This window comes from Corythoichthys intestinalis, chromosome 14 (genome assembly GCF_030265065.1).
Source record: "Corythoichthys intestinalis isolate RoL2023-P3 chromosome 14, ASM3026506v1, whole genome shotgun sequence".
NCBI classification, from domain to species: domain Eukaryota; kingdom Metazoa; phylum Chordata; class Actinopteri; order Syngnathiformes; family Syngnathidae; genus Corythoichthys; species Corythoichthys intestinalis.
The window spans coordinates 727,430-752,596 of record NC_080408.1 but is presented as its reverse complement, the minus strand read 5'-3'; the positions used below and the strand labels follow the sequence as shown (position 1 = coordinate 752,596).

General features: G+C 42.8%; 2 protein-coding genes across 3 annotated transcripts in view; both read right to left on the bottom strand.

The window, feature by feature from the left end:
* Window positions 1–1,771: 1,771 nt before the first annotated feature.
* On the bottom strand, window positions 1,772–15,831 carry LOC130929602 (Y+L amino acid transporter 2). 2 transcript variants are annotated; one of them, XM_057856888.1, is made up of 10 exons: window positions 12,932–15,831; window positions 9,209–9,727; window positions 7,353–7,478; window positions 7,141–7,285; window positions 5,427–5,550; window positions 5,256–5,359; window positions 5,095–5,191; window positions 4,880–5,029; window positions 2,674–2,857; window positions 1,772–2,603 (listed from the first exon to the last, which is right to left on the bottom strand). In XM_057856888.1, exons 2-10 carry the CDS (start codon window positions 9,708–9,710, stop codon window positions 2,533–2,535), a joined length of 1,503 nt encoding a protein of 500 aa, XP_057712871.1. In that variant the 5' UTR covers window positions 9,711–9,727; window positions 12,932–15,831; the 3' UTR covers window positions 1,772–2,532. The 2 variants fall into 2 exon arrangements, with proteins under 2 accessions (XP_057712871.1, XP_057712870.1); XM_057856887.1 differs by lacking the exon at window positions 12,932–15,831 and having other exon boundaries at window positions 9,209–11,098.
* A 606-nt stretch (window positions 15,832–16,437) lies between these two features.
* Window positions 16,438–25,167, bottom strand: part of ripk2 (receptor-interacting serine-threonine kinase 2) — a 20,654-nt gene continuing 11,924 nt past the window's right edge. Inside the window, exons 8-11 of the mRNA XM_057856886.1 lie at window positions 21,382–21,483; window positions 21,208–21,304; window positions 20,276–20,482; window positions 16,438–17,658 (exon numbers count right to left, since the gene is read on the bottom strand). Coding sequence (XP_057712869.1) covers window positions 17,342–17,658; window positions 20,276–20,482; window positions 21,208–21,304; window positions 21,382–21,483 — 723 coding nt within the window. The 3' untranslated portion in view covers window positions 16,438–17,341. The remainder of the gene's footprint in view (window positions 17,659–20,275; window positions 20,483–21,207; window positions 21,305–21,381; window positions 21,484–25,167) is intronic.

Here is a 25,167-nt window from a genome sequence, read left to right as displayed (position 1 = left end):
CACATCCACCTTCGTCTCAACCCCTTGTACTGATTCCATTTCGAAAGCTGGAAAAAGGCTTCGATATACCAGTCGACAGCTATCATACAGTAAAGAGGGACCCAGGCGAGGATTCAGGGTCACTATATCACAAGTCAACGAAAGGTTCCCGAGAAAAAAAATCACAACGATTAGTTAAACATTCAGTCTTTTTGAAGGCTCTCGCGGGGTGGGCAGGAAGAAGGGTGTGCTTGGCCCTTGTTTAGGATAATCATCTATCGCTGTTTGGGCTGTTTAGTTCATGTGTCACAGTTGCTGAGTCACCGTTACTGGGGCAACCGCAGTGGGAGATTTTGCCCGCCTCAGCGCCAAAAGGGCGCTCGGAGTCTTATCAGTCGTGTGATCAGTTGGATATTGGGCGTTCTCCGGTGTTCCTTGTGCTGGGACAGGACGTCCCGCCATTTGTTCCGGACTGTCCGGAAGAACTGATTACGGGAGTTGATGGTGCAGACGTGGGCTTGTAGATGTCTTGCCTCGTCAGCGTAAATCCTGCTCAGTCAGTTGCATGATGCGTGCGTGGGGCTTTAGTGATAGGAAAGGCGTCATGTATCTCTTTATGCCCTATGTCAAATATTATTCTGCTCCATAAACTATGATATAAATGCTATTTATTTTATATTGGGTGTTTCGGGGATAGTTACTTTCCTCGCAGACACCGTGTAACTGTTTGCTTTGGTCTAACAGATTCATTATAGTAAAACATTTAACCATAGTTTAAAGAAACAGGCAGAATTTACTCCATGCCATTCGACAGAGTAAAGTGGACCAGCTTATCAGCCCTCACCTGATAAGCAAAGGAAAAGACATCAGCATCTCTTCAATGGAGTCAGGACACCCCCGCCATACCAAGGCAACAAGTTGATAGCGCGGCACCTTAGACATCAAGACATGCCGAACCCCCACCTCAGTTGCCGTGGCAACCACGACCCAGCCACGAAAGATGACACACGAACTTGACTGCCCAAACCTGCCAAAGAGGGATTATCCCAAGACAACACCCAGGCATGCCTCCGGCCCGGTCCATTCCACCGCAGCTTTCAAAAGACTGAACATTTTAGCTAACAACTCTCGCTTCTCGGGAACATTCCGATGTATCCGTTGTTTTGCGGACCCTGGATCCACCATTGCCTCTCCCTCGTTTGTTTTGCCTTCCTTTTTGATCACTGTCGACGAATAAATTGTCAACCTGTTTTCGGTGAGCCTTCTTTAAACCGTTCCAAATGGAGTCAGTGCAAAGGGTTAACGCTAGAGTGGATGCGCGGAGTTTGGCTTTCCGGCCGACTTGCTAGGGCTGTGTCAGCGGGACGCCTACTGGTTCGGCTGTCGCGGTTCCGGCGGCTTGACTGGGAGGCCGAATCCCTTCACTGTGTTAGAATAATACAAACAGTCAAATAGTAAATACAAGAAAAGGTACTATTCCCTGATTGTTTATATTGTGTTAGAGTAATACAAACAGTCAAATAGTAAATAAGAAAAGGTACTATTCCCTGATTGTTTATATTTTGTTAGAGTAATACAAACAGTCGAACAGTAAATACGAGAAAAGATACTATTGCCTTCATAATTCACTTAATAATGCTATTTAAGACTTTTTTTATCCTGTCATAGGCGTCCAGATGGCTTTAATGGATTTCCTGCTGAGTGTGTATTATCACCAAGTTGGTGTTGTCCTAGTAGATTTTCGTTTTCATTTCGTTATTGCAATATTTGACGAAAATAACAATAGGTGTCACCCACCCACTTCAAATGGAATGGACGTCTACTAGTGATAAACTCACTGCCAGCGAATGGACGTTCCTTCGTTCACTGTCACCACTCCAAATGGATTGGACGTCGAGTACCATCAATGGCGCTGAAAGTGTGTGAACAAGCCATGATAGTCACGACTTTTATGCGTTGTAGTTATTTAGTATGAAAAGAAACATTTGAAAAAACATTTTTATCAAAAAACAAAACAAAACATGGTATCGGTACAGTATCTACATCAGCCAATTCCACACAGAATTGGTAACGGGAGCCAAAAAAAAAATGATATCGATGATATCAACGCTACTCAATAACCACAGTAGCCAGTCTTACAATAGAAGTCAAACCCATGCACGGAATAACACTCTTGAAAACAAAGTGTACATCTAGAATAGCTTTGCATTTGTAAAATCCTCATGGAAGATATTGAATGATCTCGTCTCTATTGAGAATTACACCGCGTAATATCCTAGGTAAGATTAAATAATACATAGTTATCAAATGCACCAACTTGGAATGGGGAATTTATCCAGGCCTGGGGCCCTCCTTCCAGTCTGCAGGCCACATCCACCCCAATTTAATCTGAAGCAGTGAGGGGCACGCCGTCTGCCCGCCCCCCCTCTTCCTCCACCGTCATTTGAAACCGCAGATCTTTTTTAACCCGTCCACGTACACGTGTCGGGGCTTGTTTATCTCCCGTCTGTGAGACAAAATGACCTTTGAAAAGCGGGCGACCGCACGCCCGCATCACTGTCTTTTCTCGTCAGGTTGCGTCAAGCAGCAGTAGAGCAGTTTTTGGGTGTTTCTGGTCGCAAAGACTGTTAACGGACAGACAGAGAAACAGACGTTTGAAACAAAGACTTCACATCGGAAATGAGAGTCGCTCACCGTTTAGCGTGCGCAGGAATTTGGGCCGTCTCTCCTCGGGCAGGTGGATGGCCACGTAATAAACGGGCACGCCGGAGAGGGCGATGGCGAGGCCGATGAGAGAGTTGACCGTGTCTCCGTACAAAGGGACGAGGACTAAGAACAGGCTGCACAGGCAGTAGATGAACGGGAAGAACAAGGCCAGCTGGGGAGAGAAACGGCAGCCGTCGTGAAAAGCTACGGGAGGCGGAGCTTACGTATTTTTCGTACAAAGGGGATGATTAGCAAACTTGCAGGATATGTTTGTAATTTTGGAATAAGGACGTCAAAGGGGTCGCAGAGGTCAGAAATATAGTGGGGCAAATAGGTATTTAGTCAACCACTAATGGTGCAAGTTCTCCCACTTGAAAATATTAGAGAGGCCTGTAATTGTCAACTGTCAATTGTCAAATGGGTAAACCTCAACCATGAGAGACAGAATGTAAAAAAAAAAAAAAAAAAAAAAAAAGCAGAAAATCACATTGTTTGATTTTTAAAGAATTTATGTGCAAATCATGGTGGAAAATAAGTATTTGGTCAGTACCAAAAGTTCATCTCAATACTTTGTAATGTACCATTTGTTGGTAATAACGGAGGCCAAACGTTTTCTGTAACTCTTCACAAGCTTTTCACACACTGTTGCTGGTATTTTGGCCCATTCCTCCATGCAGAGCTCCTCTAGAGCAGTGATGTTTTGGGGCTGTCGTTGAGCAACACGGACTTTCAACTCCCTCCACAGATTTTCTATGGGGTTGAGATCTGGAAACTGGCTAGGCCACTCCAGGACCTTGAAATGCTTCTCACGAAGCCACTCCTTTGTTGCCCCAGCTGTGTGTTTGGGATCATTGTCATGCTGAAAGACGTCTCATCTTCAATGCCCTTGCTGACAGAAGGAGATTTTCACTCAAAATCTCTCGATACATGGAGCCATTCATTCTTTCCTTTACACAGATCAGTTGTCCAAGTCCATTTGCTGAAAAACAGCCCAAAATCATAATGTTTCCACCCCTATGCTTCACAGTGGGTATGGTGTTCTTCGGATGCAATTCAGTATTCTTTCTCCTCCAAAAACGAGAACCCGTGTTTCTACCAAAAAGTTTTTTTTTTTGGTTTCATTTGACCATAACACATTCTCCCAGTCCTTGTCTGGATCATCCAAATGCTCTCTAGTGACGGGCCTGGACGTGTACCTTCTTCAGCAGGGGGACACGTCTGGCAGTGCAGGATTTGAGTCCCTGGCGGTGCATTGTGTTACTGATAGTAGCCTTTGTTACTGTGGTCCCGGCTCTCTGTAGGTCATTCACTAGGTCCCCCCATGTGGTTCTGGGATTTTTGCTCACCGTTCTTGTTATCATTTTGACGCCACGGGGTGAGATCTTGCATGGCGCTCCAGATCGAGAGAGATTATCAGTGGTCTTCCATTTCTAATAATTGCTCCCACAGTTGATTTCTTTACACCAAGCATTTTACCTATTGCAGATTCAGTCTTCCCAGCCTGGTGCAGGTCTACAATTTTGTCTCTGGTGTCCTTCGACAGCTCTTTGAGTTTGGAGTGTGACTGACTTAGGTTGTGAACAGGTGTCTTTTATACCGATAATGAGTTAAAAAGGTGCCATTAATACAGGTAACGAGTGGAGCCTCGTTAGACCTCGTTAGAAGAAGTTAGACCTCTTTGACAGCCAGAAATCTTGCTTGTTTGTAGGTGACCAAACTTATTTTTCACTGTAATTTGGAAATAAATTCTTTAAAAATCAAACAATGTGATTTTCTGTTTTTTTTTTTTTTCACATTCTGTCTCTCATGGGTTTGCCGGGGAGGCTGAGAAGTGTGATCCCCGATAGTTGGAACACACCCTCTGGTGTCTGATACTATTTTAAATTATTCAGAAAAAAACAGTGACAGTGGATATTACATTTTGGGTCGTGTACGCACTCGGTCAAAAATTTTGAGACTCTTTCTCTTGTTCAACTGAATGGTGAAAAGTCTCCAAACTGGCCACAATATTAATATTGGCTACACAAATGCAACCTACAAAATATATGGATGCTCGTTCTCAATTATAAGTAGAAAGTGGCCCAGTAGTGCCATACAATTAACAGGAATGGTTTACTGAGCAGCATCCCCATGCAGAAATGACACGTTCTAGTCTTGAAAACAGGTTACAAACACAATGAACACATTCCAACACCTTCACAGGTCTGGGTCTGTCCGGCTGGGTGATGCGCAGATAAATCAGACCGGCCACGGACAGGCCCACGTACAGCCAGTAGCTGAAGCTGAAATAGTTAATCAGCTGAAAGACATCCTCCACGCATAGAAAAATCAATCCCATCATGCCCTGCAAATAGAAGAAAGTCTGTTAGAAACCGAAGGGAGAAGGACACGCATATTAGAAGTCCTCACGTTGAACAAAAGCGCAGGGATGGGAGTGTAGCGCTCCAGGTGGATCAGACTCAAGGTGTCGGGGAGGTGACCTTCTCGGGCGCCCACGAAGAACAACCTGCACCCAAAGAGTAACACTAGCTACTTAAAGAGGAAGTCCAGCAGGCACGTTAGCCCGTTACCTGGAAGCAGCGATGATGGACGCGTTGAGTCCACCGTAGCAGGACATGGCCACAGACACAGGGATGATCCAATTGAACGGTCCCAGGACTTGATTCCCGAAGGTCTGCGGAATCCGTTTGATCAGGCCCAGTCCACAGACTCAAAGGGAGGAAAAACTGCGGATGTCTCACCACGGCCACGGCGTCACTGGCCAGCAGAGAGGGCATGTCCAGAACCACGTAGTAGGCCACGTTAGTCAGGAGGTAGATGACGGTCACGATGGGCATGGAGATGGCGATTGCCAGCGGCAGATTCCTGGGAAAGAATCATTCCGTAACCTTGAGAAAGTTCACTTTTGAAGGCGTTCATTGGATGTCTATCCTTGTCAACGGTAGGAAAAAAATCCGAATGTGCTTTTATTTGTAATTTCATAGTTCAAGTTCATAATTATATTGACGGCTCACATCCGTCAGACACTGAGCCACGCCTTCAAGTCGGGGGCCTGCCCACATCAAAAGGAGTTATTCTCAAACACGCACGAAGCGATCTAACGCCGGATTTAGGTTGAAAATGTACGAAAGCTGTACCGCATACAAACAGGAAGAATTGTCTCAGGAGTAATTTGCTCCAGGATTCCAGTAATTATTATATTTTTCGTACCATGCATGCATTTTGAAACGTGAAAAAAAAAAAAATCAATGGGAGAAATTAGCCGCTCAATGTTTACGTAAAATTTCACAACAATTTTCAACAGAAAAAGCTCTTTGTCTGTGTTTCCACTCGGTCAGCTTTGACAGAGATAGGCTCCCTATTAATCGCCCCCCCGCCCTGCGTCCCGTCAATATCATTATGAAGTTTATGGGTGCTCACACTAAGAAAGCAGACCTCAAATTATTATTAAACGCTATATTTCTGACCTCCGTGACCTTTGACCTTCTCATCATACCCTGCAAATCTGATTTGCACTGGTTAATGGTCAGGTTCCATTCATGCTTTCTTAACAGGCTAATATATTTAATCTAGGGCTGTCAAAGGATTAAAATTTTTAATCAAGTTAATTACAGCTTAAAAATTAATTAATCGTAATTCATCGCAATTCAAACCATCTATAAAATATGCCATATTTTTCTGTAAATTATTGTTGGAATGGAAAGATAAGACACAAGATGGATATATACATTCAACATACGGTACAAAAGAACTGTATTTGTTTATTGTAACAATAAATCAAAAAGATGGCATTAACATTACTAACATTCTGTTAAAGTGACCCATGGCAAGAAAGACTTTTAGTTCGTAAAAGATAAATGTTAGTACAAGTTATAGAAATTTTATATTAAAACCCCTCTTAATGTTTTTGTTTTAATAAAATTTGTAAAATTTTCAATCAAAAAATAAACTAGTAGCCCGCTATTGTTGATATAATAATAATTACACAATGCTCATTGGTGCTTAAGCCCATAAAATCAGTCGCACCCAAGCGCCAGCAGAGGGTGACAAAACTCCAAAAAACACAGGTAACAAGTGGACATTGTGACACTGTGCTGTCATTTTAATCTGTTTGAGCGGGGCATGTCTGTCAAATATTTTAACGTGATTTATTTTAAAAATTAATTACTGCCCGTTAACGCGATAATTTTGACAGCCCTAATTTAATCCAAATAAATACCAATTTTTTAAAATCTTCAATCAGTTAATATAAACATCTTTGATGATAAAGATTGATGATAACTCAATTACTTTTTTGGGGAAGTCATTTGTAACTGTAACTAATAACTTTTATACAACACTGCCTTTGTCTCTGCCCTACTTTTACCTAGCAAATTTGAGTTATCAAGTCATTGCCAAATTCCTGATTTGACCTCACGACCCCCCAAATAGCGCACTCCCTGTTCTTCACTTAACCTCTCTGGATTCTGAATCTCCTCGGTGACAAAGTTGAGCGTGTCCCAGCCAGAGTAGGAGAAGAGCGCCGAGTAGAAAGCCAGAGCGATGGCTCCGGGATCCGTGGAGGAACCCTCAAAGGGGCTTTCGAAGCTGTCGCTCTCTCCTACGCAAACGGACGTTTTGCTCAGCCAAAGTCACGGGACCTTCTTTGGCGACGGATCGGCACTTACCCGTCAGCAATTGGAGGATTCCCACCATGATGATGAGAAGGAGGGCTGAGAGTTTGGCGTAAGTGAAGATGTCCTGGACCAGAGTTCCCCACTTTACGCAGGCACAATTAATGAAGATGAGCATGCCTGCAGAAGACAATCAGGGGAGCCAATCATCGAGACCAGTATTGATGTCTCAAGCATACGGACACAAACAATATGCATAGACTTCATAATGGTATTGACGGGTCAGATATGTGATGCACTGAGCCTCGCATTCAAGTAGGGGGCCGCCCACATCAAGAGGAGCTATTTACAAACACCCCCCCGCAGCGATCTAACGCCGGATTTCTGTTGAAAAAGGACGAAAGCTATACCGCATACAAACAGGAAGGATAGTCTCAGGAGTGATTTGTTCGAGGAATCAAGGTAATTATTATATATTTTGTACCATGCATGCATGCATTTTGAAACGTAGCGAAAAAAATCAATGGGAGAAATTAGCCGCCACTGCATTGGCATCATAGTTCGCAATATTTCCGTAAAATAAATGCTAACTGCATGTTTTTTTGTTTTTTTTGCTTTTAACCAAGAATCGAGACTGTTTTACGTCCATATATAGTAGACAGCATTACACATATCTATAAAGAATTCGGGGATTTAAGCATTCATTGACAAAAATTTTCACCGGAAAAGCTCTGTTTACATCAGGCGGCCGCTAGCTACATTTACTAACAGACTAGCGATTAACTAACATGTGCGAATTAAAAAAAAAAAACTGACTGGAGACAAAATGGCAGGTGAGACTCCAGCGTCGTAGAGACGAAATTGCGAGTCGAGTACGTCGTAACCCGGGAACTACCTGCATATCTGTTTTGAAAATAATTCATTATTTTATTGTATTTATTTTTTTTGGGTGGGGGTTAACTATCACAATTTTCACACTTTAAGGCGCATCTGACTATAAGCCGCCACCCACCAAATTTGACATGAAAACGGCATTTGTTCATAGATAAGCTGCACTGGACTATAAACCGTAGCTGTCCTCACTGCATTATGGGATATTTACACCATAAGATATTAACCAGTAAGACTTCATTTGACAGCGGCATCATACAACTGTCATAAGACCAAATGAACCACGGTGAAGCTTTGAACTAAAGCTGCAAAGCTTCATTGCTTCTAGAAGCTTCATTTGGCCATCACTGCTCCCATTGGGGAGACAGTCAACCTCTGCTGCCAACTGCTGCCAACACTGTTATTGTCCAACGTGCCTCCTAGCATGCATTGCAGCACCACAGATGCAGATAACAAACAAAATCCTGTGCTAATTATTTATTCAGTTACTGTTCCAGTTGTTTCATTAATTGCTAGTTATGGTATTGGGTAACACATTATTTGACAGTGGCGTCATAAGACTGTCGTAATTATGACATGACACTGTCATGAGCATTAATGAATGCTTATAACAGATGTCATTTGGTGTTATCCAGCAAAATATCTCACTTTTGAATGGATATAAAAGATCCGAGCTGGACATAAATGAAGTTAGTGACATCATTTGCTGGATGACACTTAATGATCTGTCATAAGCATTCAGTAATGCCCATGATAGTGTCATGTCATAGTTATGTCATGTCTTATGACAGTCTTATGACGCCGCTGTCAAATAAAGTGGTACCTGTTAACCCAAATAAATCAACAAATAACCTGCACTGGACTATACGCCCCAGGATTCAAAATGAGGGAAAAACGTAGCGGCTTGTAGTGTGAGAATTACGGTACTTTTACTTGAGTAATATTATTTTAAAGCAACACTCCACAATTTTTGGCTACTCTAGACGTATTACTACTACTTCTGAAGATGCAAATCTTACAAAGGCAGGCCGCCGCAATGAGGCGTACGGCGTCGTGAGGCGGGGAGCAGGTGGGGTAGTAGGCCTCCACCAGGTAGTTGGCAAAGGTGAGCGAAATGACGGCCTGGCTGGCCGGCTCGATGAGAAAGATGGACGTCCAGAGGCGGATGAAGGCCAGGAAGCCTCCGAAGGACTCCAGGATGTAGGCGTAACTGGCTCCGGACTTGGCGATGGTGGTGCCTAGCTCGGCGTAGCACAGGGCCCCGAAGACGGAGAAGACTCCCCCCAGTACCCAGATGAGCAAGGACAGTCCGAAGGAGGCGCTGTGCATCAGGACGCCCTTCGGCGACACGAAGATGCCCGAGCCGATCATGTTGCCCACGATTAGACAGATGCCGTTGATCAGGGAGATTTCTCTCTTCATCTGCACTTTCTCCTCGCCGGAGTCCTCGTCGGAGGGGACGGGCCCTCTCGGGCAGATCTTTAGGCAGACGGCGCTCATCTTCTCTCTCATGTCCGCCATTATTCTGCCAAGGCCGACTGGGAAAGAAGACATTCAATTCATTACTGCTCTTAAGATAACTCGAGAGCAAATGAAGTGATTACGATCAAACTTGCCGGCTATGTTTGTAATAGGAAAGGATAGAGCCCATTCAATTTTGGTGTCGTGAGGTCAAAGATCACTAATTGAAGTCCAATTGGAACTGGGAGGTAGGGTGTTAACTCTTGGGGTAATGAGGTCAAAGCGGTGCTGTTTTTGGAAGCCCTTTTCATTTTCGTCTTTTGGACAAAAATACTTTTTCGTTATTTTAAAATGTGATCGTCTTGGTCTGATTTCCATTGAGGAAAATTTTGTCTCATTTTAGATGCCCATTACTCAATTTTTTTTGGTTGTAAAATTCCGAAGTCTTAGTTGAAAATTACCATGTAGCATTTTTTTTGTCATGTGGCAAAACTGAATATGCCATTTGGCATTCTTTTGCTATGATGCATTTTTTTCACATGTGGCAAAATGTATTTTGACATGTGGCATTTTTTTTTTGGTATGTGGCAAAATGGATGCATTGTAATGTGAAGTGTATGGTCAAAAATCACAAGCACACGTTTTTCTGCCATTCAAAATGAATGTAAAATTTGGATGTGCACAGCTATCAATGGCATAGCCTGACTTGGGTGCCAGTTGAATGTCAATGCGCTGTAATGGTAAGTGTATGGTCAAAAATCACAGCTGCACGTTTTTCTGCCATTTAATATGAATGGAAAATTTTGACGTGCATAGCCGTCAATGGCATAGACTTATGTGGGTGCCAGCTGAATGTCAATGTGCTCTAATGGTAAGTGTACAGTCAAAAATCACAGCCACACGTTTTTCTGGCATTTAAAATGAAGGGAAAATATGGACGTGCATAGACGTCATGGCCTGCATAAATGCCATATACCCCAAAACAATGCCACATACAAAAAAAATGCCAAAACCAAAATCCATTTTGCCACATACCAATAAAAAATGCCACATGTCAAAATCAATTTTGCCACGTGGCAAAAAAATGCCACATGTCAAAATACATTTTGCCACGTGGCAAAAAAATGCCATGTGGCAAAATCAATTTTGCCATATGGCATAAAAATGCCACATGGCAAAAAAAATGCCACATAGCAAACTCCATTTTGCCACATGGCAAAAAAATACCACATGGCAAAATAAATTTTGCCCTATGGCAAAAAAAATGCTACATGGCAAAATCCATTTTGCCACATGGCAAAAACAAATGCCACATGTAAAAATACATTTTGCCCCATGGCAAAAAAATGCCACATGGCAAAAAAAATACCCCATGGCAAAATCAATTTTGCCACATGGCAAAGAAAAAAATGCCACATGGCAAAATCAATTTTGCCATAGGTCAAAAAAATGCCACATGGCAAAATACATTTTGCCACATGGCAAAATACATTTTGCCACATGGCAAAATACATTTTGCCACATGTAAGAATACATTTTGCCCCATGGCAAAAAAATGCCACATGGCAAAAAAAAAATGCCCCATGGCAAAGAAAAAAATGCCACATGGCAAAAAAAATGCCCCATGGCAAAATCAATTTTGCCACATGGCAAATACCACTTTTGGTTCTCCCTGTCTCTCCTGTATTACTCCAACACACCAAATATCAAATAAATAGCATTTCAATGGTAGTTTAAGAAAAGCAGTAGACTATATTTGAAGCATGAAAGGCCTGGATGAATGTTGAGGCAGACGTGAGCCCGTGTGTGTGTGTGTGAGTGATTGGAATTTGCAGCACCGAGGCAACTGGTCGATAAGAGAGACAACAACTACAGGAGGATGCCTGCTGACTACGAAATCGTGTTGACTGGGAGGACTCAACGTGCGCGTCACGCAGCTGACTGAGCGAGATCTGGACCCCCATATCCCACTATCAGCTCTTCTGGTAACCAAGAACGGAAGTACATCCTCTCATCCCACAAGGAACATTTGCTAACGGAGGAACCCGTTGGACACTCAGCACTTACGTGGCGCCGCTGAGGCTGGCAAAATCCTCAACTCTCATTGTCCTGATAACAGTAACACACAAACTCTCAATCCGCAACAGAGAATGACCCCCAGTGTTGTTTTTGTCAACGATGACTATAACGAAAACATTTCATCGACGAACATTTTTTATCATGACGATGACGAGATGTTAACAAGCTAAAAACGTATCTCGGGAGACTAAAACTTAACGACACGAATGCCAGATTTCGTCGGACAAGACGAGAACGAGACGAAAATGCGCCATAGTTTTCGTCGCATGTTCTCAATGTAGTTAGCCTGCCTGGTTGTGTTCCTCATGTGACGTGCTGCGAGCCACCGACTCACCCCCTAGTCTAGTGTCATTTCCGGTCTCACCATTGCTTGTTTTGAGACACACACGGTAAGATTTGTCTCATCTCGGCAAGAGGGATTATGCAATGTCGTTTTAGCCTTTAAAGGTCTGTGCTATGTGCTAAATGTAACTCGTACCATTAGCATAGCATTCACGTTCATGTTAGCATTAGGCTATTGCTAACGGCGAGCGTCCTTCTAAACTCTTGGACAACTTTTTTTTTTTACATACAATTCGTGGCGTCCAGCTGGGAATAACTATTTGAAAATAATGTAGCCTACTGTTTTCTTGCTGAGTGTGTACTATCACGTGATGCTTATTTTTGGAGTGAAATTTGGAATTTTACAGACGAAAATATTGAGTTAACGTCGACTAAAACTAGACGAAATGAGTCTGAGTCAACAAAAAACTAGATGAAGAAAAACATTTTGAAATGACTAAACTATGACTAAGAACAATAAATATTGTCGTCCGAAAGACGAAAACAGAGACGAAAATTAAAATGGCTGCCAAAAAAACCCACTAGATCCAGCCTTCCTCTTCATCTGGGTCTGTTTGCTGTTTTTGCCTTGGTGTCTGACTTGGAATAAATTGTCAAATTGTGTTTCGAAGTCTTTTTCCAGCTTTCAAAATGGAGTCCGTACATGGGGTTAAAACTAAGGTGAACGCTTTTGGCCGAGTTGTTGGTTTTGCGCTAGCTTGGTTCTGGTATGGCTGGCGTGATTCTGGTAAACTGGCCAAAAGGTCCAATTCCAACACGGTCCACAACTATGACCGTCAATGGCAGCCAATGTTAATCTAGGCAGATGTATGGAACAACTGAAAAAGAACATGCCTAAATCAACAAGTGGAGTGACTTACCGTCGAGTGCTGAATCAGAACAACTGCTGTTTTTAGTCCGTGCGTCTGTCGCGTGACGACTATTAACGTTTGCGGGCTGGCGTGCGAGATGCGTGCCTGTTGACGGACGGTGAGGCAATCCTCAACTCTGTCCCACGTGTGTTTGTTCCCCCGGCGGGCGCCGAGCGAGCGGGACCGCATTCTCTCGTTCCCCCCTGCACTATTTTCAGACAGGGGGCACACCAACCCCACAAAAAGGAACAAGACACTTGTGGGTCAAAACTCAGCAAAGTCGACATTCAGGAAGACTCACGGATAATGCAACAGCTTGGCACTCTATCTGTGGAGAAACTTTCCATTTATGGTCCTCTGATGGGGATTGGCTCCTTTTTTATGGAGCTAAATATAGAAGTCAGAAAAATGAGGGCAGCCAGAAGTCAAAGATGAATTTCATGTGAACTCATGTCATCAATTCAATACAAAAATGACCGTCTTTTCCAGACTACCTTTTTTCCTCCACTTGGCGATTTACACAAAATGAATTTGTTCCTGAGTGTCTTTCGTATCGTGGATTTCTGGCCTGATTTGTTCCAAGCTGTACTAAAAACAGCACATTTAATTTGCCGTCATTTCCTCTGATTGTTTGTTTGTAGTGCTTTGTCGACCCCTAGTGGCACTTAAGTGTAAGTAGTTTGTTAGGCTCATTCTACAGACGTTATCACATGACAACTGAAGCTCATAGCAAACGCAGAGTGCTTAAAGACGAGCCATCGACTGCCATTTGGTCTCACTGAAAAAAATTTATAGTCAGACGTAATGAAATTGTTGCATTGCTGCGAGCTGCGAATGACGGTTCTATTATCTTTCCAACGATGAATCATTTTTCGTACTTTGAAGCGAATAAGCTTTGAAAAACTTTTTGGATACAGAAGCTTTCATATCTCGAGGTACCGCTGACCATATTTTGATTTCCAAAAAAACAGGACACTCTGCCCGAACTTTAGATACTTCAACTTTACTCGAAGTTCACTGAAAGATGCCTTATCACATTAATATTAGTGCTGTCAAAATTATCGCGTTAACGGGCAGTAATTAATTTTTTAAATTAATCACGTTAAAATATTTGACGCAATTAACGCACAGGCCCCGCTCAAACAGATTAAAATGACAGCACAGTGCAATGCCAACTTGTTACTTGTGTTTTTTGGAGTTTTGTCTCCCTCTGCAGAGTGAGCATGGTGTAATTATTGACATCAACAATGGCGGGCTACTAGTTTATTTTTTGATTGAAAATTTTACAAATGTTATTAAAACGAAAAATTTAAGAGGGGTTTTAATATAAAATTTCTATCACTTGTACTAACATTTATCTATTAGGAACTACAAGTATTTCTATCCATGGATCGCTTTAAGAGAATGTTAATAATGTTAATGCCATCTTGTTGATTTATTGTTATAATAAACAAATACAGTACTTCTGTACCGTATGTTGAATGTCTATATCCATCTTGTGTCTTATCTTTCCATTCCAACAATAATTTACAGAAAAATATGGCATATTTTATGGATGGTTTGAATTGTGATTAACTACGATTAATTAATTTTTAAGCTGTAATTAACTCGATTAAAAATTTTATTCGTTTGACAGCCTTAGAATTTTTACATTTATATTTGGTAGCATTGTCAAAAGTATAAAAAAAAAGTATTGAAGTATCGATACTGAACCCCCAAGCATTTATAGGTTATCATATTTATTGAGGATAGTATGCGAACAATGACAGAAGGGGGAAAATAAGTAAGTGAACCATCACATTTAATATTTTGTGCCCCCCCCAATCCCCTCGGGAGCAATAACTTCAACCAGACGCTTCTTGTAGCTGCAGATCAGTCTGACACTTCGATCATGACTAATCTTGGCCCATTCTCTCTACAAAACTGCTGTAGTTCAGTCAGATTCCTGGGATGTGCGGCATGAATCCCTGTCTTTAGGTCATACCACTGCATCTCAATGGGGTTCAAGTCTGGACTTTGGCTTGGCCACTCCAAAACATGTATTTTGTTCTTCTCAAACCATTCGGAAGTGAATATTCTTCTTTGTTTTTGATCTTTGTCTTGTTGCAGCATCCATCCTCCTTTTAGCTTCAACTGTCTGACAGATGGCCTCAGGTTTTCCTGCAAAACTTTTGAATTCATTCTTCCATTAATGATTGCCAGTTATCCAGGCCCTGAGGAAGCAAAACAGCCCTAAATCATGATGCTCCCTCCACCACGGTGGGGATGAGGTGTTGATGTTGGTGAGCTGTTCAATTTTGACGTTGTGTGTTACTCCCAAACAATTCAACTTCAGTTTCATCAGTCCACAAAATATTTTACCACAACTTCTGTGGAGTGTCAGAGTGCCTTTTTGCAAATATTTAACAAGCAACAAGGTTTTTTTTAGACAGCAGTGGCTTCCTCCGTGGAGCACTCCCATGAACACCATTCTTGACCATAGTTTTACGTGTAGTTGATGTGTGCACAGAGATATTGGACTGTGCCAGTGATTTCTGTAAGTCTTTAGCACACACGCTAGGGTTCTTTTTTACCTCTCTGAGTATTCTGCACTGAACTTCAGTGGAGGGCCACTCCTTGGGAGAGAGTTTGTAAACAACATTTGTAGACAAGTTCTCTGACTGTCGATTGATGAGGATCCAGACTTTTAGAGATGGTTTTGTATCCTTTCCCAGCTTTATACAAACCAATAAACCGGGCCATGATGAACATCAGCCAATGCTTCACATCAAGACAATTCTTACCAGGTGTGTGTTTTATAGTGTCCAGGGCAGGTTTAAACCACTCATCAGTGATTGGGCACACACCTGACTTAAAATGTTTGGTAAAAATTTGTTTCAATTGCTCTTTAAGTCTCCTTAGGCAGAGGGTTCACTTACTTATTTTCCCTCTTCCGTCATTGTTTGCATGCTATCCTCATTAAAATATGAAAACCTACAAATGTTTGGGTGGTTTTAGTTAAAGCACAGTTTTTTTTTCATCTGTTTGATTTTGACAAAGGTCAGATCACATTTGATGGTGATTTTATGCAGATATGTGAGAAATTCCCAAATGATACTTAGGAGGTAAAGGATACTTTTTCTTACCACTGTATATAAAATGATTTATAGTAGTTGAGATTTTAAAATACAATAGTAAGAAAATGTACCATAAAGAATGAAAAAGATTTTTTTCATCTCTGTAGATAAAAAAACAGAGAAGTAAAAATTTCAGTTTGAACTTTAGCTATTAGTCAACATCCCAGCTCTAATCTAATACTGTACTATCATCGTAGACTCACTTTGAGGAAGTGAAGGCAATGATGAGGAAGCCACCGAGGTCCGCAAACACTAAACAAGCTCAAATAACATTGCTGAACACTAGCAAGCTATTTCTGAGAATTGACATGCACTTATTGGAAGGAAAGTGCTATACAATATATAAAATATATATCTAGTAATGAAAATAACCAACAACAGCTGGACTCCAACACTTTATTTTCTTTCTTTCCAGCGTCCTAAAACTGTGTCAATTATGACTAGAAAGCTGCTAAGGTTTGCAAAAAAAATATAAATACTGCAAATTATTTGGCTTTTGAAATGTAACATCAGCACTTCTCAAAAACAATCTGAAATCTTTCAGTGGCGTTGAAGACGTCCAATCATATGGCATCACGTGGTGAAGTGCAATGAGTTCATTACCCGTAGATGTCCAAGCCATTTGAGGTGGGAGGGTTGGCGCTGAAGGAACAAAGGTCCAACGCCTTAATGGCTGACAATGAGTTAACAATCCCATGTCTTGTTAGCAGCTAGTAAAGTTGCCTTCATTTATTAAAAAAAAAAAGTCCCCCAATAATACAATAATTTGAGACGTCTATCATAGTCAATGGCAGGCAATGAGTTCAAATACTATGGAAAATACAGTAGAATAAATAGCGACTTTTTTTGACCCACTATTAAAAAGGTCTGCTAATTGTTCTGAACTCATTGGCTGCCATAGACAAGGATAGATGTCCAATTTAATTTAAGCCGGGAGGATTTGGGAGCATTACTGTCACTGTACATTTTGACTTCCTGTACTCGCTGCACGTACTCAAATTTGGGTGCTGCTGACGGCGCTAGACTGGATTTTGATTTCAAATGCACCGACATTTAAAGGGATTGGACGTCTAGCGCCGTCAATGAGTCAATTTACCTTACGCTTGTGACAAGGAATTGACAACGATGCGAGTTTGACAAACCGGGATAAACACTGAGAGGAACCGCGACGACAACTTCCATAAAAAAAACGGATCGGCCAACGTACCTTTGCGCATCGGCAGCCGCGCGTGTCGGGCTACTAAAGCCGTTGACCGACATACCGAAAACGTCTTTGATCTCGTTTTTGGCTCCGTAGCATCGTCTACAAGTTCCCGGCGAAGGACGGCGCCATTTCGTCGGGGTAGGGCTGAAGGCCCATCTGCTTGTTGCGGTGCAGCTTGCGGACCACCACGCGGCAGAAGTCTTCTCCGTGCCGGTGACAGTTGTCCAGGAGCTGGCGAACCTTGGCGGCGCGCGTGGTCTGGTTGACCACCAGCTCGTAATCCTCGCGCATCAGCATGGAGCGCGCCAACAGGGCGTCCAGGCTCTGGTTGAGGCAGGCTTCCGTCATCTGCGCCACGATCTCTTCGCGTCGCGTCGACATCCACTCGCCGACGGGGCCTTTCCAAGGCGAATCCCCTGGGAAGACGGAGAAGACAAAACGGAGAATAGCTAAAAAGATGAAGGGAACAGTATCTTTTCTTGCATTTACCGATCGACTGTTTGTATTACTCTAACACAATATAAATAATCAGGGAATAGTATTTTTTCTCATATTTGCTGTTTGTTTGTATTACTCTAACAAAGCCAATATAAAATAATTAGCACTTATATCATGACATAGGGCATAAGAGATACATGACGCTTTCTTATCACGGAAGCCCAACGCGTGCGTCATGCAACTGACTGAGCAAGATTAACGCTGACGAGGCAAGACAAGCCCACGTCTGCACCACCAACCCCCGCGATCAGCTCTTCTGGACAGTACAGAACAAAGGGCGGGACGTCCTGATTCGGAGAACGGCCGATATCCAACTGATAACACGACTGATAAGACTACAAGAGCCCTTTGGCGCTGAGGTGGCAAAATCCACAACCCTCGTTGCCCTGACAACAGTAACTCCCTAATCCTCCAGTCCAATCCACAAACAGACTATAATCCTAAACAACGCCCAAGCATACCCTCCTCGCCTGAATCTGTTACGCCTTGCCGTTTGATCACTGTCAATCGCTGACAATAAATTGTCAACTTGTGCTTCAAAGCCTTTTACCAGCTTTAAAAATGGAGTCAGTGCAAAGGGTTAAGACTAAGGTGAACGCGCAGAGTTTGGCCTTTTGGTCAGGTTGTCAGGCCTTCGCTGGCCCAGGTTGTTGGAGCCACGCCAGTGCAGGTCCGGCGGTTCGGCTGGTGTGATTCCAGCAGTCTGGCTAAAAGGTCAGATTCCTTCAAAGAGTAAAAAGCTTTTGCCGCCATGTCATTTGTTGACATTTCTTGCTTTCTTGATACTAGAAACTAGGGGTGTGCCGATATATCGAAATGGTGATACATCGTGGTACTTTGCATCCCAAAAGGATATCGATACGCCCATGCCAAGAATCGAGATACTGTTTAAAAAATGTGTCAATGTTTAAAAAAGAACCAACAAGTTGCTACCAAAATTCATTATTTTTTCATTCTGTTTATCCTCACAAAGGTCACAGAGGGGCTGGAGCCTATCCCAGCTACTCTAACTCCGGGCGGAGTACAACCTGAATAGGTTGCCAGCCAATCGCAGGGCACAATGAGACAAACAACCATTCAAGCACACATTAATACCTACGAACAATTTGGAGTGTTCAATCAGACTCAGGCACAGGGAGAATATGAAAACTCTGCACAGGAAAGCCAGAGCCAGAGCCCGGGACTGAGCTCTTGATCTCAGAATTGTGAGGCGGACGTGCTAACCCCTCAGCCACTGCGCTGCCTGCTACCAGAATCTTACACCATAGTAGTGTCACAGTTAACTCTATGGCTGCCATTAACGGCGCTCCACGCCCAATCCATTAAGATGAAGGGGAAGAGCGAATGAACGTTCGTTCGTTCGTTCGAAACCTGAGCATTCGCAGTCACTTTTTCCAATTTTGGGGGCATTTACAGGTCACTTTCTGTTCATTTTAAGGTACAATCAGTTGTAATCAGTTCTCCCGGCCACTCCAAGGACAAAGAGCAGGGCGCTCTGTCCTAATACAAGTAGTGTCTCGCTCAGCCCGGATAACAAGTTGATAGCGGGCGCTTGGGATGTCAAGACCGGCGTCGGTCGCTGTGGCAACCACGTCCCAGCCACGAAGGAGGACAAAGAAGGACCGGCCAAAACCGGCCACAGAGGGATGATCCCAAAACAACACCCAGCCACACCTTCGGCCCGGCCCACTCCATCGCAGCCTTCAAAAAGGCTGGACACTGAGATAACAAATGGTTCGCTGCTCGGAAACATTGCTATGTAGCCGTTGTTTTAACGACCCTGGATCCAGAATTGCCCCTCCGTCGTCAGTTTTTTTTTGCACTAGTTAATGCAAGCAGCGTTTGACCTCATTGTTTGTGATTTATTATTGGTATTTATACGTTAATAAAGAATTTAGGTGTTCCAAAATGTTTTTGTGAATTAATAAGCTTGAACAAAAGTAGTAAGAAAAATAATAAAAACATCAGATTAGTCGACTAATCGTAAAAATAGTCGGCTAACTAATCGGGAGGAAATTAGTCGTTTTGGACAGCCCTAGAATAAATTGTCAACCTGTTTTTGGTGAGCCTTCTTCAAACTTTTGGAACATGGAGTCAGTACAAAGGGTTAAAACCGAAAGGGAACGCGCGGAATATCGGCCCCCGCCGGTTGACTCACGGAGGCGGCATCAGCAGAGCGGCACTTCGTTCGGCTGTCGCCGTTTCCGCCAAATTCCTTCAAAGGCATATACAGGTCACTTCCTGTTGAGTTTGAGCAACTGCCTATTCATTTTAGGGTCACTTCCGGTTCTGTAAGCCAAAATCAACAGGAAGTGACCCATGGTTAAATGAGACACTATTATGGCGGAAGATTTTGGTAGCAACTTACTTGTTTTTAAACATTTGACACCTTTTTAAAACAATATCTCGATTCTTGGAATAACCATATCGAGAACTTTTGGAATGCAAAGTATCACGATGTAACACCATTTCGATATTTTTTGACAACCGCTGATCTTAAGTGGCTGCGCTGACACTATATGCGGCGGCGGGCACCTTGCTGTTTTGTCCAACTGGCGTCCAGCGCGAGGGTTTCCAGCCGCGTTTGGACGTCAGATGCGGGCGGAGAAGCTTTGAGGCACGGGCCCAAGTCACCGATAGGCCGAGCGCTCTGAAAACCGTTCAGATGTCCGGCGGCGCACGGGTCTTTCAGAGACTCAGGGGGCTCCAGCGGCTGAACGCAGATTGACGAGGGAGCTCCCTCTGTGGCGGCAGGGAGGGAGGGACAACAAGTCATCCTTTTTAAAATGATCGAATCTTGTAATGATTGATTGAACACAAATCTTCTAATCGTATAATATTCATCATTTTTCCGTCCACTTTTTCGGCTCAAAAAGGAACAAGGAAGCGGCCCGTCGTAGACTCATGTTCCAGTGCTGTTGATGGCACAAGACATCCAATTTATTTGGACTGGTAGGGCCGAAAGAATTGCACTTCTACATTTTTGGCTCATTTCCGCTTGAATTGGTCACTTCTGCTCAGTTTGGGGCACTAATAGGTCACTCTCTGTCTAGTTTGGGTCACTCTGATGATTTTTAGGTCGTCCCAGGTCACTTCCTGTACATTTTGGTGGCAATTTGAGGAAGTTTTTTCTGACACTTTAGTCAAAAACAATGAGATTTTATGTAGGTTCAAACTGAAAATCAGGTTGAACGTGCCATTGGAAACTAATGAGGCCATTGAAAATGTTTTGGTGAAAAAAACTAACTTTTGTGCATGTGTGCAAGAATGATGTGAATTTGACTGAATCTGGAGGACGTTTGTCAATTTTGCTGTTTCTGCCAATGAAAATGAATGGGGCTTTTATTTTTGTGAACCTGTGAAATGGAAAGAGAGCCTGGCTTGCGTGAATTTTAAACGCGGACTTTGCGGTGTGCCTGCCGAAAAAGTGGACGGAAAAGAAAATCCGCAAACAAGAGCGCGCTCACCTTTTGAAGGCGCCATGTTGCTGCTAGTGAGGGCGCCCGGAAGGGAAATTTCCATCTCCTGTGAGGAGGAAGATCCCGAACCCGAGGTGGAGCTCTCCTGTCAACGCCATAACACTTTATGTATTTTCATATCGGACGCGGCGGGCGGGCGGGCGGATGGTTAGGTGGACGGACCTGCCACGGGCGGGACGCGACCTCGTCCTTCTTGGGAGTTTGCTCTCGTCTCGTCTTCTCGCTCTCGGGCCACTCCGACGGGCAGCCGGCCGGCCGGATCGGCTGCGGATAAACAGACGGAGATGTCAAACGGAGCGACAAAAGGAATAAATGAATGGCGCCGTCCACTAGATGGCAGACGGTGAAAAGATTTGTCAATATGGGAAAATCCCTGTCCTTCCTCCCAAACACCAATCAAGGGTGACGTGTGCATTGATAGGATCATAAAGAGGAAGGTCACTGGAAGGCCAAATGACACGTCACCCACTGTTTCTGCACATCACCTTTGAGGGGACTTTCTCAATCACCGACATTTGAATAGAGAAAAGAAAGAAAATACACAGCCATGTGAAAAACTTTGGGCACAAGTTTCCTCCCACTTCTGTTCACCAGTCTCATTAATTTTGGTGACAATAAAAAAAAGTGTTTACCCCCCAAAAAATCAATTTGCTATTAGTTATTGTAGGGCCTACCAGCAGTATTTACCGTAATTTTTGGATTATAAGCCACTACTTTTTTCCTTCATTTTGAATCCTGCGCCTTATAGTCCTGTTGATTGATTTGGGTTAATTGGCAATACATCCCTCCTGGCATGCATTGCAGCGCTACATATGCAAATAACAATCAAACTTCATGTTCTGTCCTAACGATTTCTTCAGTTACTGTTCCAGTTGTTTCATTAATTGCCAGTCATGGGATTTGGTAACACTTTATTTGACAGCAACGTCATAAGACTGTTATAAGACCGTCATATTTATGACATGACACTATCATGGGTGTTACTGAATGCTTATGACAGATGTCATTAAGTGTCATCTGGCAAGTTATATCATTAACTCTAGCTCGGATCTTTTATATCTATTCAAAAGTGAGATCATTTGCCAGATAACACTAAATGACATCTGTTATAAGCATTTATTCATGCTCATGACAGTGTCATGTCAACTATGATTATCTAATGACAGTCTTATAGCTCCACTGTCAAATAAAGTGTTACCAAATACCATTACTAGCAATTAAAGAAACAACTGGAACCGTAACTGAAGAAATAATTAGCACAGAACATGAATTTTGATTGTTATTTACATCTGTAGCACTACAATGCATGCTAGGAGGCATGTTGGACAACAACAGTGTTGACAGTATAGGGCAGAGGTCACGGAACCGCAGACCTCGGTCCGGTTCCGGACCCCTAAGCCGTCCGGACCGGATCTCAAGCTGTCCGGACTAATACACGTTGCAACAACAAAAACCATTTTTTCTCCGGGTTTGCAGAGCGGAGATGGGCAACAAACAAAAACCTTAGCAGTGATGCGCGTGAGCCAGCCAATGGGAGTGAAGCATTTGAAAGTTATTTTTAGAACAGCATGTCTCACACTCACTTTCCAGACTCCGCGGATTGACAGCCAAAAACTGAGCCGAATGAAGTTGGAGGAAAGGGCGAAAAGGTACGGCAAATGGCGTGCTCAAAACTACGCACGATTGATGCAGAAAACAGTGCTTAAGGAGGAGTAGGCCAACACATTTTTGTTCATTTTACCTGGCGGCAGAACAAGACCGCTATCCTCATCTGTTCAGAGACGGTGTTCTGCCAAAATCTGCTACATTGGCGAAACGCTCTACATTAGTCGAATTTGACACCCAAAGTACTACCGTGCGCGCTAAACTTGTTTTGTTTGGATGCATACAGGCAGAACGTACTAAAAAATGCCTTAAGAAAATACTTAAATGCAGTTATACCAAATAAGGACAGTTAAAATACGTTACGTGACTAATGTGGTCAACTGCTTCAAAGCGAACACAAAAAGCCACAATGGTTAAAAGTATGAGAGGGTAATACATGCAAAAAATATTTTTCAGGCAATGAAAAGGTTCTAAAAAACTAAATAAAAACAAAAATAGTGAGTACTCGCCGCTTCTAACCGATGTGCGCATGCGCGCGGATGCTTGCGCAAGCAACCGTCTTGTGTAGACGTTTCGCCTCGTAGTAAGGAATGGCCGAACAACGGAAGCGCTTGTAAAAAGCAGCCATTAGAAAAGGTACTATGAAACGAAGCACGCAGCTTTTTCACAGTTTCCCTATGAACTCTGCCATCTGTTCTCAAAAAAATAGTGGAATTAAGGGCTCAATATGATCGCTTTATTATTTATTACTTAATTAATTATAAAAATATACAGTACTGTGCAAAAGTTTTAGGCAGGACACCTGCCTAAAACCTTTGCACAGTACTGTATATTTTTATTGTATTATGTATATACAGGATATACTGTATGTATATATTTTCCCCAAGTGGAAGCTTTCATGATCCTAATAAATTTAATAATTAAAAAAATATATACAGTGCCTTGCAAAAGTATTCGGCCCCCTTGAACCTTGCAACCTTTCGCCACATTTCAGGCTTCAAACATAAAGATATAAAATTTGAATTTTTTGTCAAGAATCAACAACAAGTGGGACACAATCGTGAAGTGGAACAACATTTATTGGATAATTTAAACTTTTTTAACAAATAAAAAACTGAAAAGTGGGGCGCGCAATATTATTCGGCCCCCTTGCGTTAATACTTTGTAGTGTCACCTTTTGCTCCAATTACAGCTGCAAGTCGCTTGGGGTATGCTTCTATCAGTTTTGCACATCGAGAGACTGACATTCTTGCCCATTCTTCCTTGCAAAACAGCTCGAGCTCAGTGAGGTTGGATGGAGAGTGTTTGTGAACAGCAGTCTTCAGCTCTTTCCACAGATTCTCCATTGGATTCAGGTCTGGACTTTGACTTGGCCATTCTAACACCTGGATACGTTTATTTTTTAACCATTCCATTGTAGATTTGGCTTTATGTTTTGGATCATTGTCCTGTTGGAAGATAAATCTCTGTCCCAGTCTCAGGTCTTGTGCAGATACCAACAGGTTTTCTTCCAGAATGTTCCTGTATTTGGCTGCATCCATCTTCCCGTCAATTTTAACCATCTTCCCTGTCCCTGCTGAAGAAAAGCAGGCCCAAACCATGATGCTGCCACCACCATGTTTGACAGTGGGGATGGTGTGTTCAGGGTGATGAGCTGTGTTGCTTTTACGCCAACCATATCGTTTTGCATTGTGGCCAAAAAGTTCAATTTTGGTTTCATCTGACCAGAGCACCTTCTTCCACATGTTTGGTGTGTCTCCCAGGTGGCTTGTGGCAAACTTTAAACGAGACTTTTTATGGATATCTTTGAGAAATGGCTTTCTTCTTGCCACTCTTCCATAAAGGCCAGATTTGTGCAGTGTACGACTGATTGTTGTCCTATGGACAGACTCTCCCACCTCAGCTGTAGATCTCTGCAGTTCATCCAGAGTGATCATGGGCCTCTTGGCTGCATCTCTGATCAGTTTTCTCCTTGTTTGAGAAGAAAGTTTGGAAGGACGGCCGGGTCTTGGTAGATTTGCAGTGGTCTGATGCTCCTTCCATTTCAATATGATGGCTTGCACAGTGCTCCTTGAGATGTTTAAAGCTTGGGAAATCTTTTTGTATCCAAATCCGGCTTTAAACTTCTCCACAACAGTATCTCGGACCTGCCTGGTGTGTTCCTTGGTTTTCATAATGCTCTCTACACTTTAAACAGAACCCTGAGACTATCACAGAGCAGGTGCATTTATACGGAGACTTGATTACACACAGGTGGATTCTATTTATCATCATCGGTCATTTTGGACAACATTGGATCATTCAGAGATCCTCACTGAACTTCTGGAGTGAGGTTGCTGCACT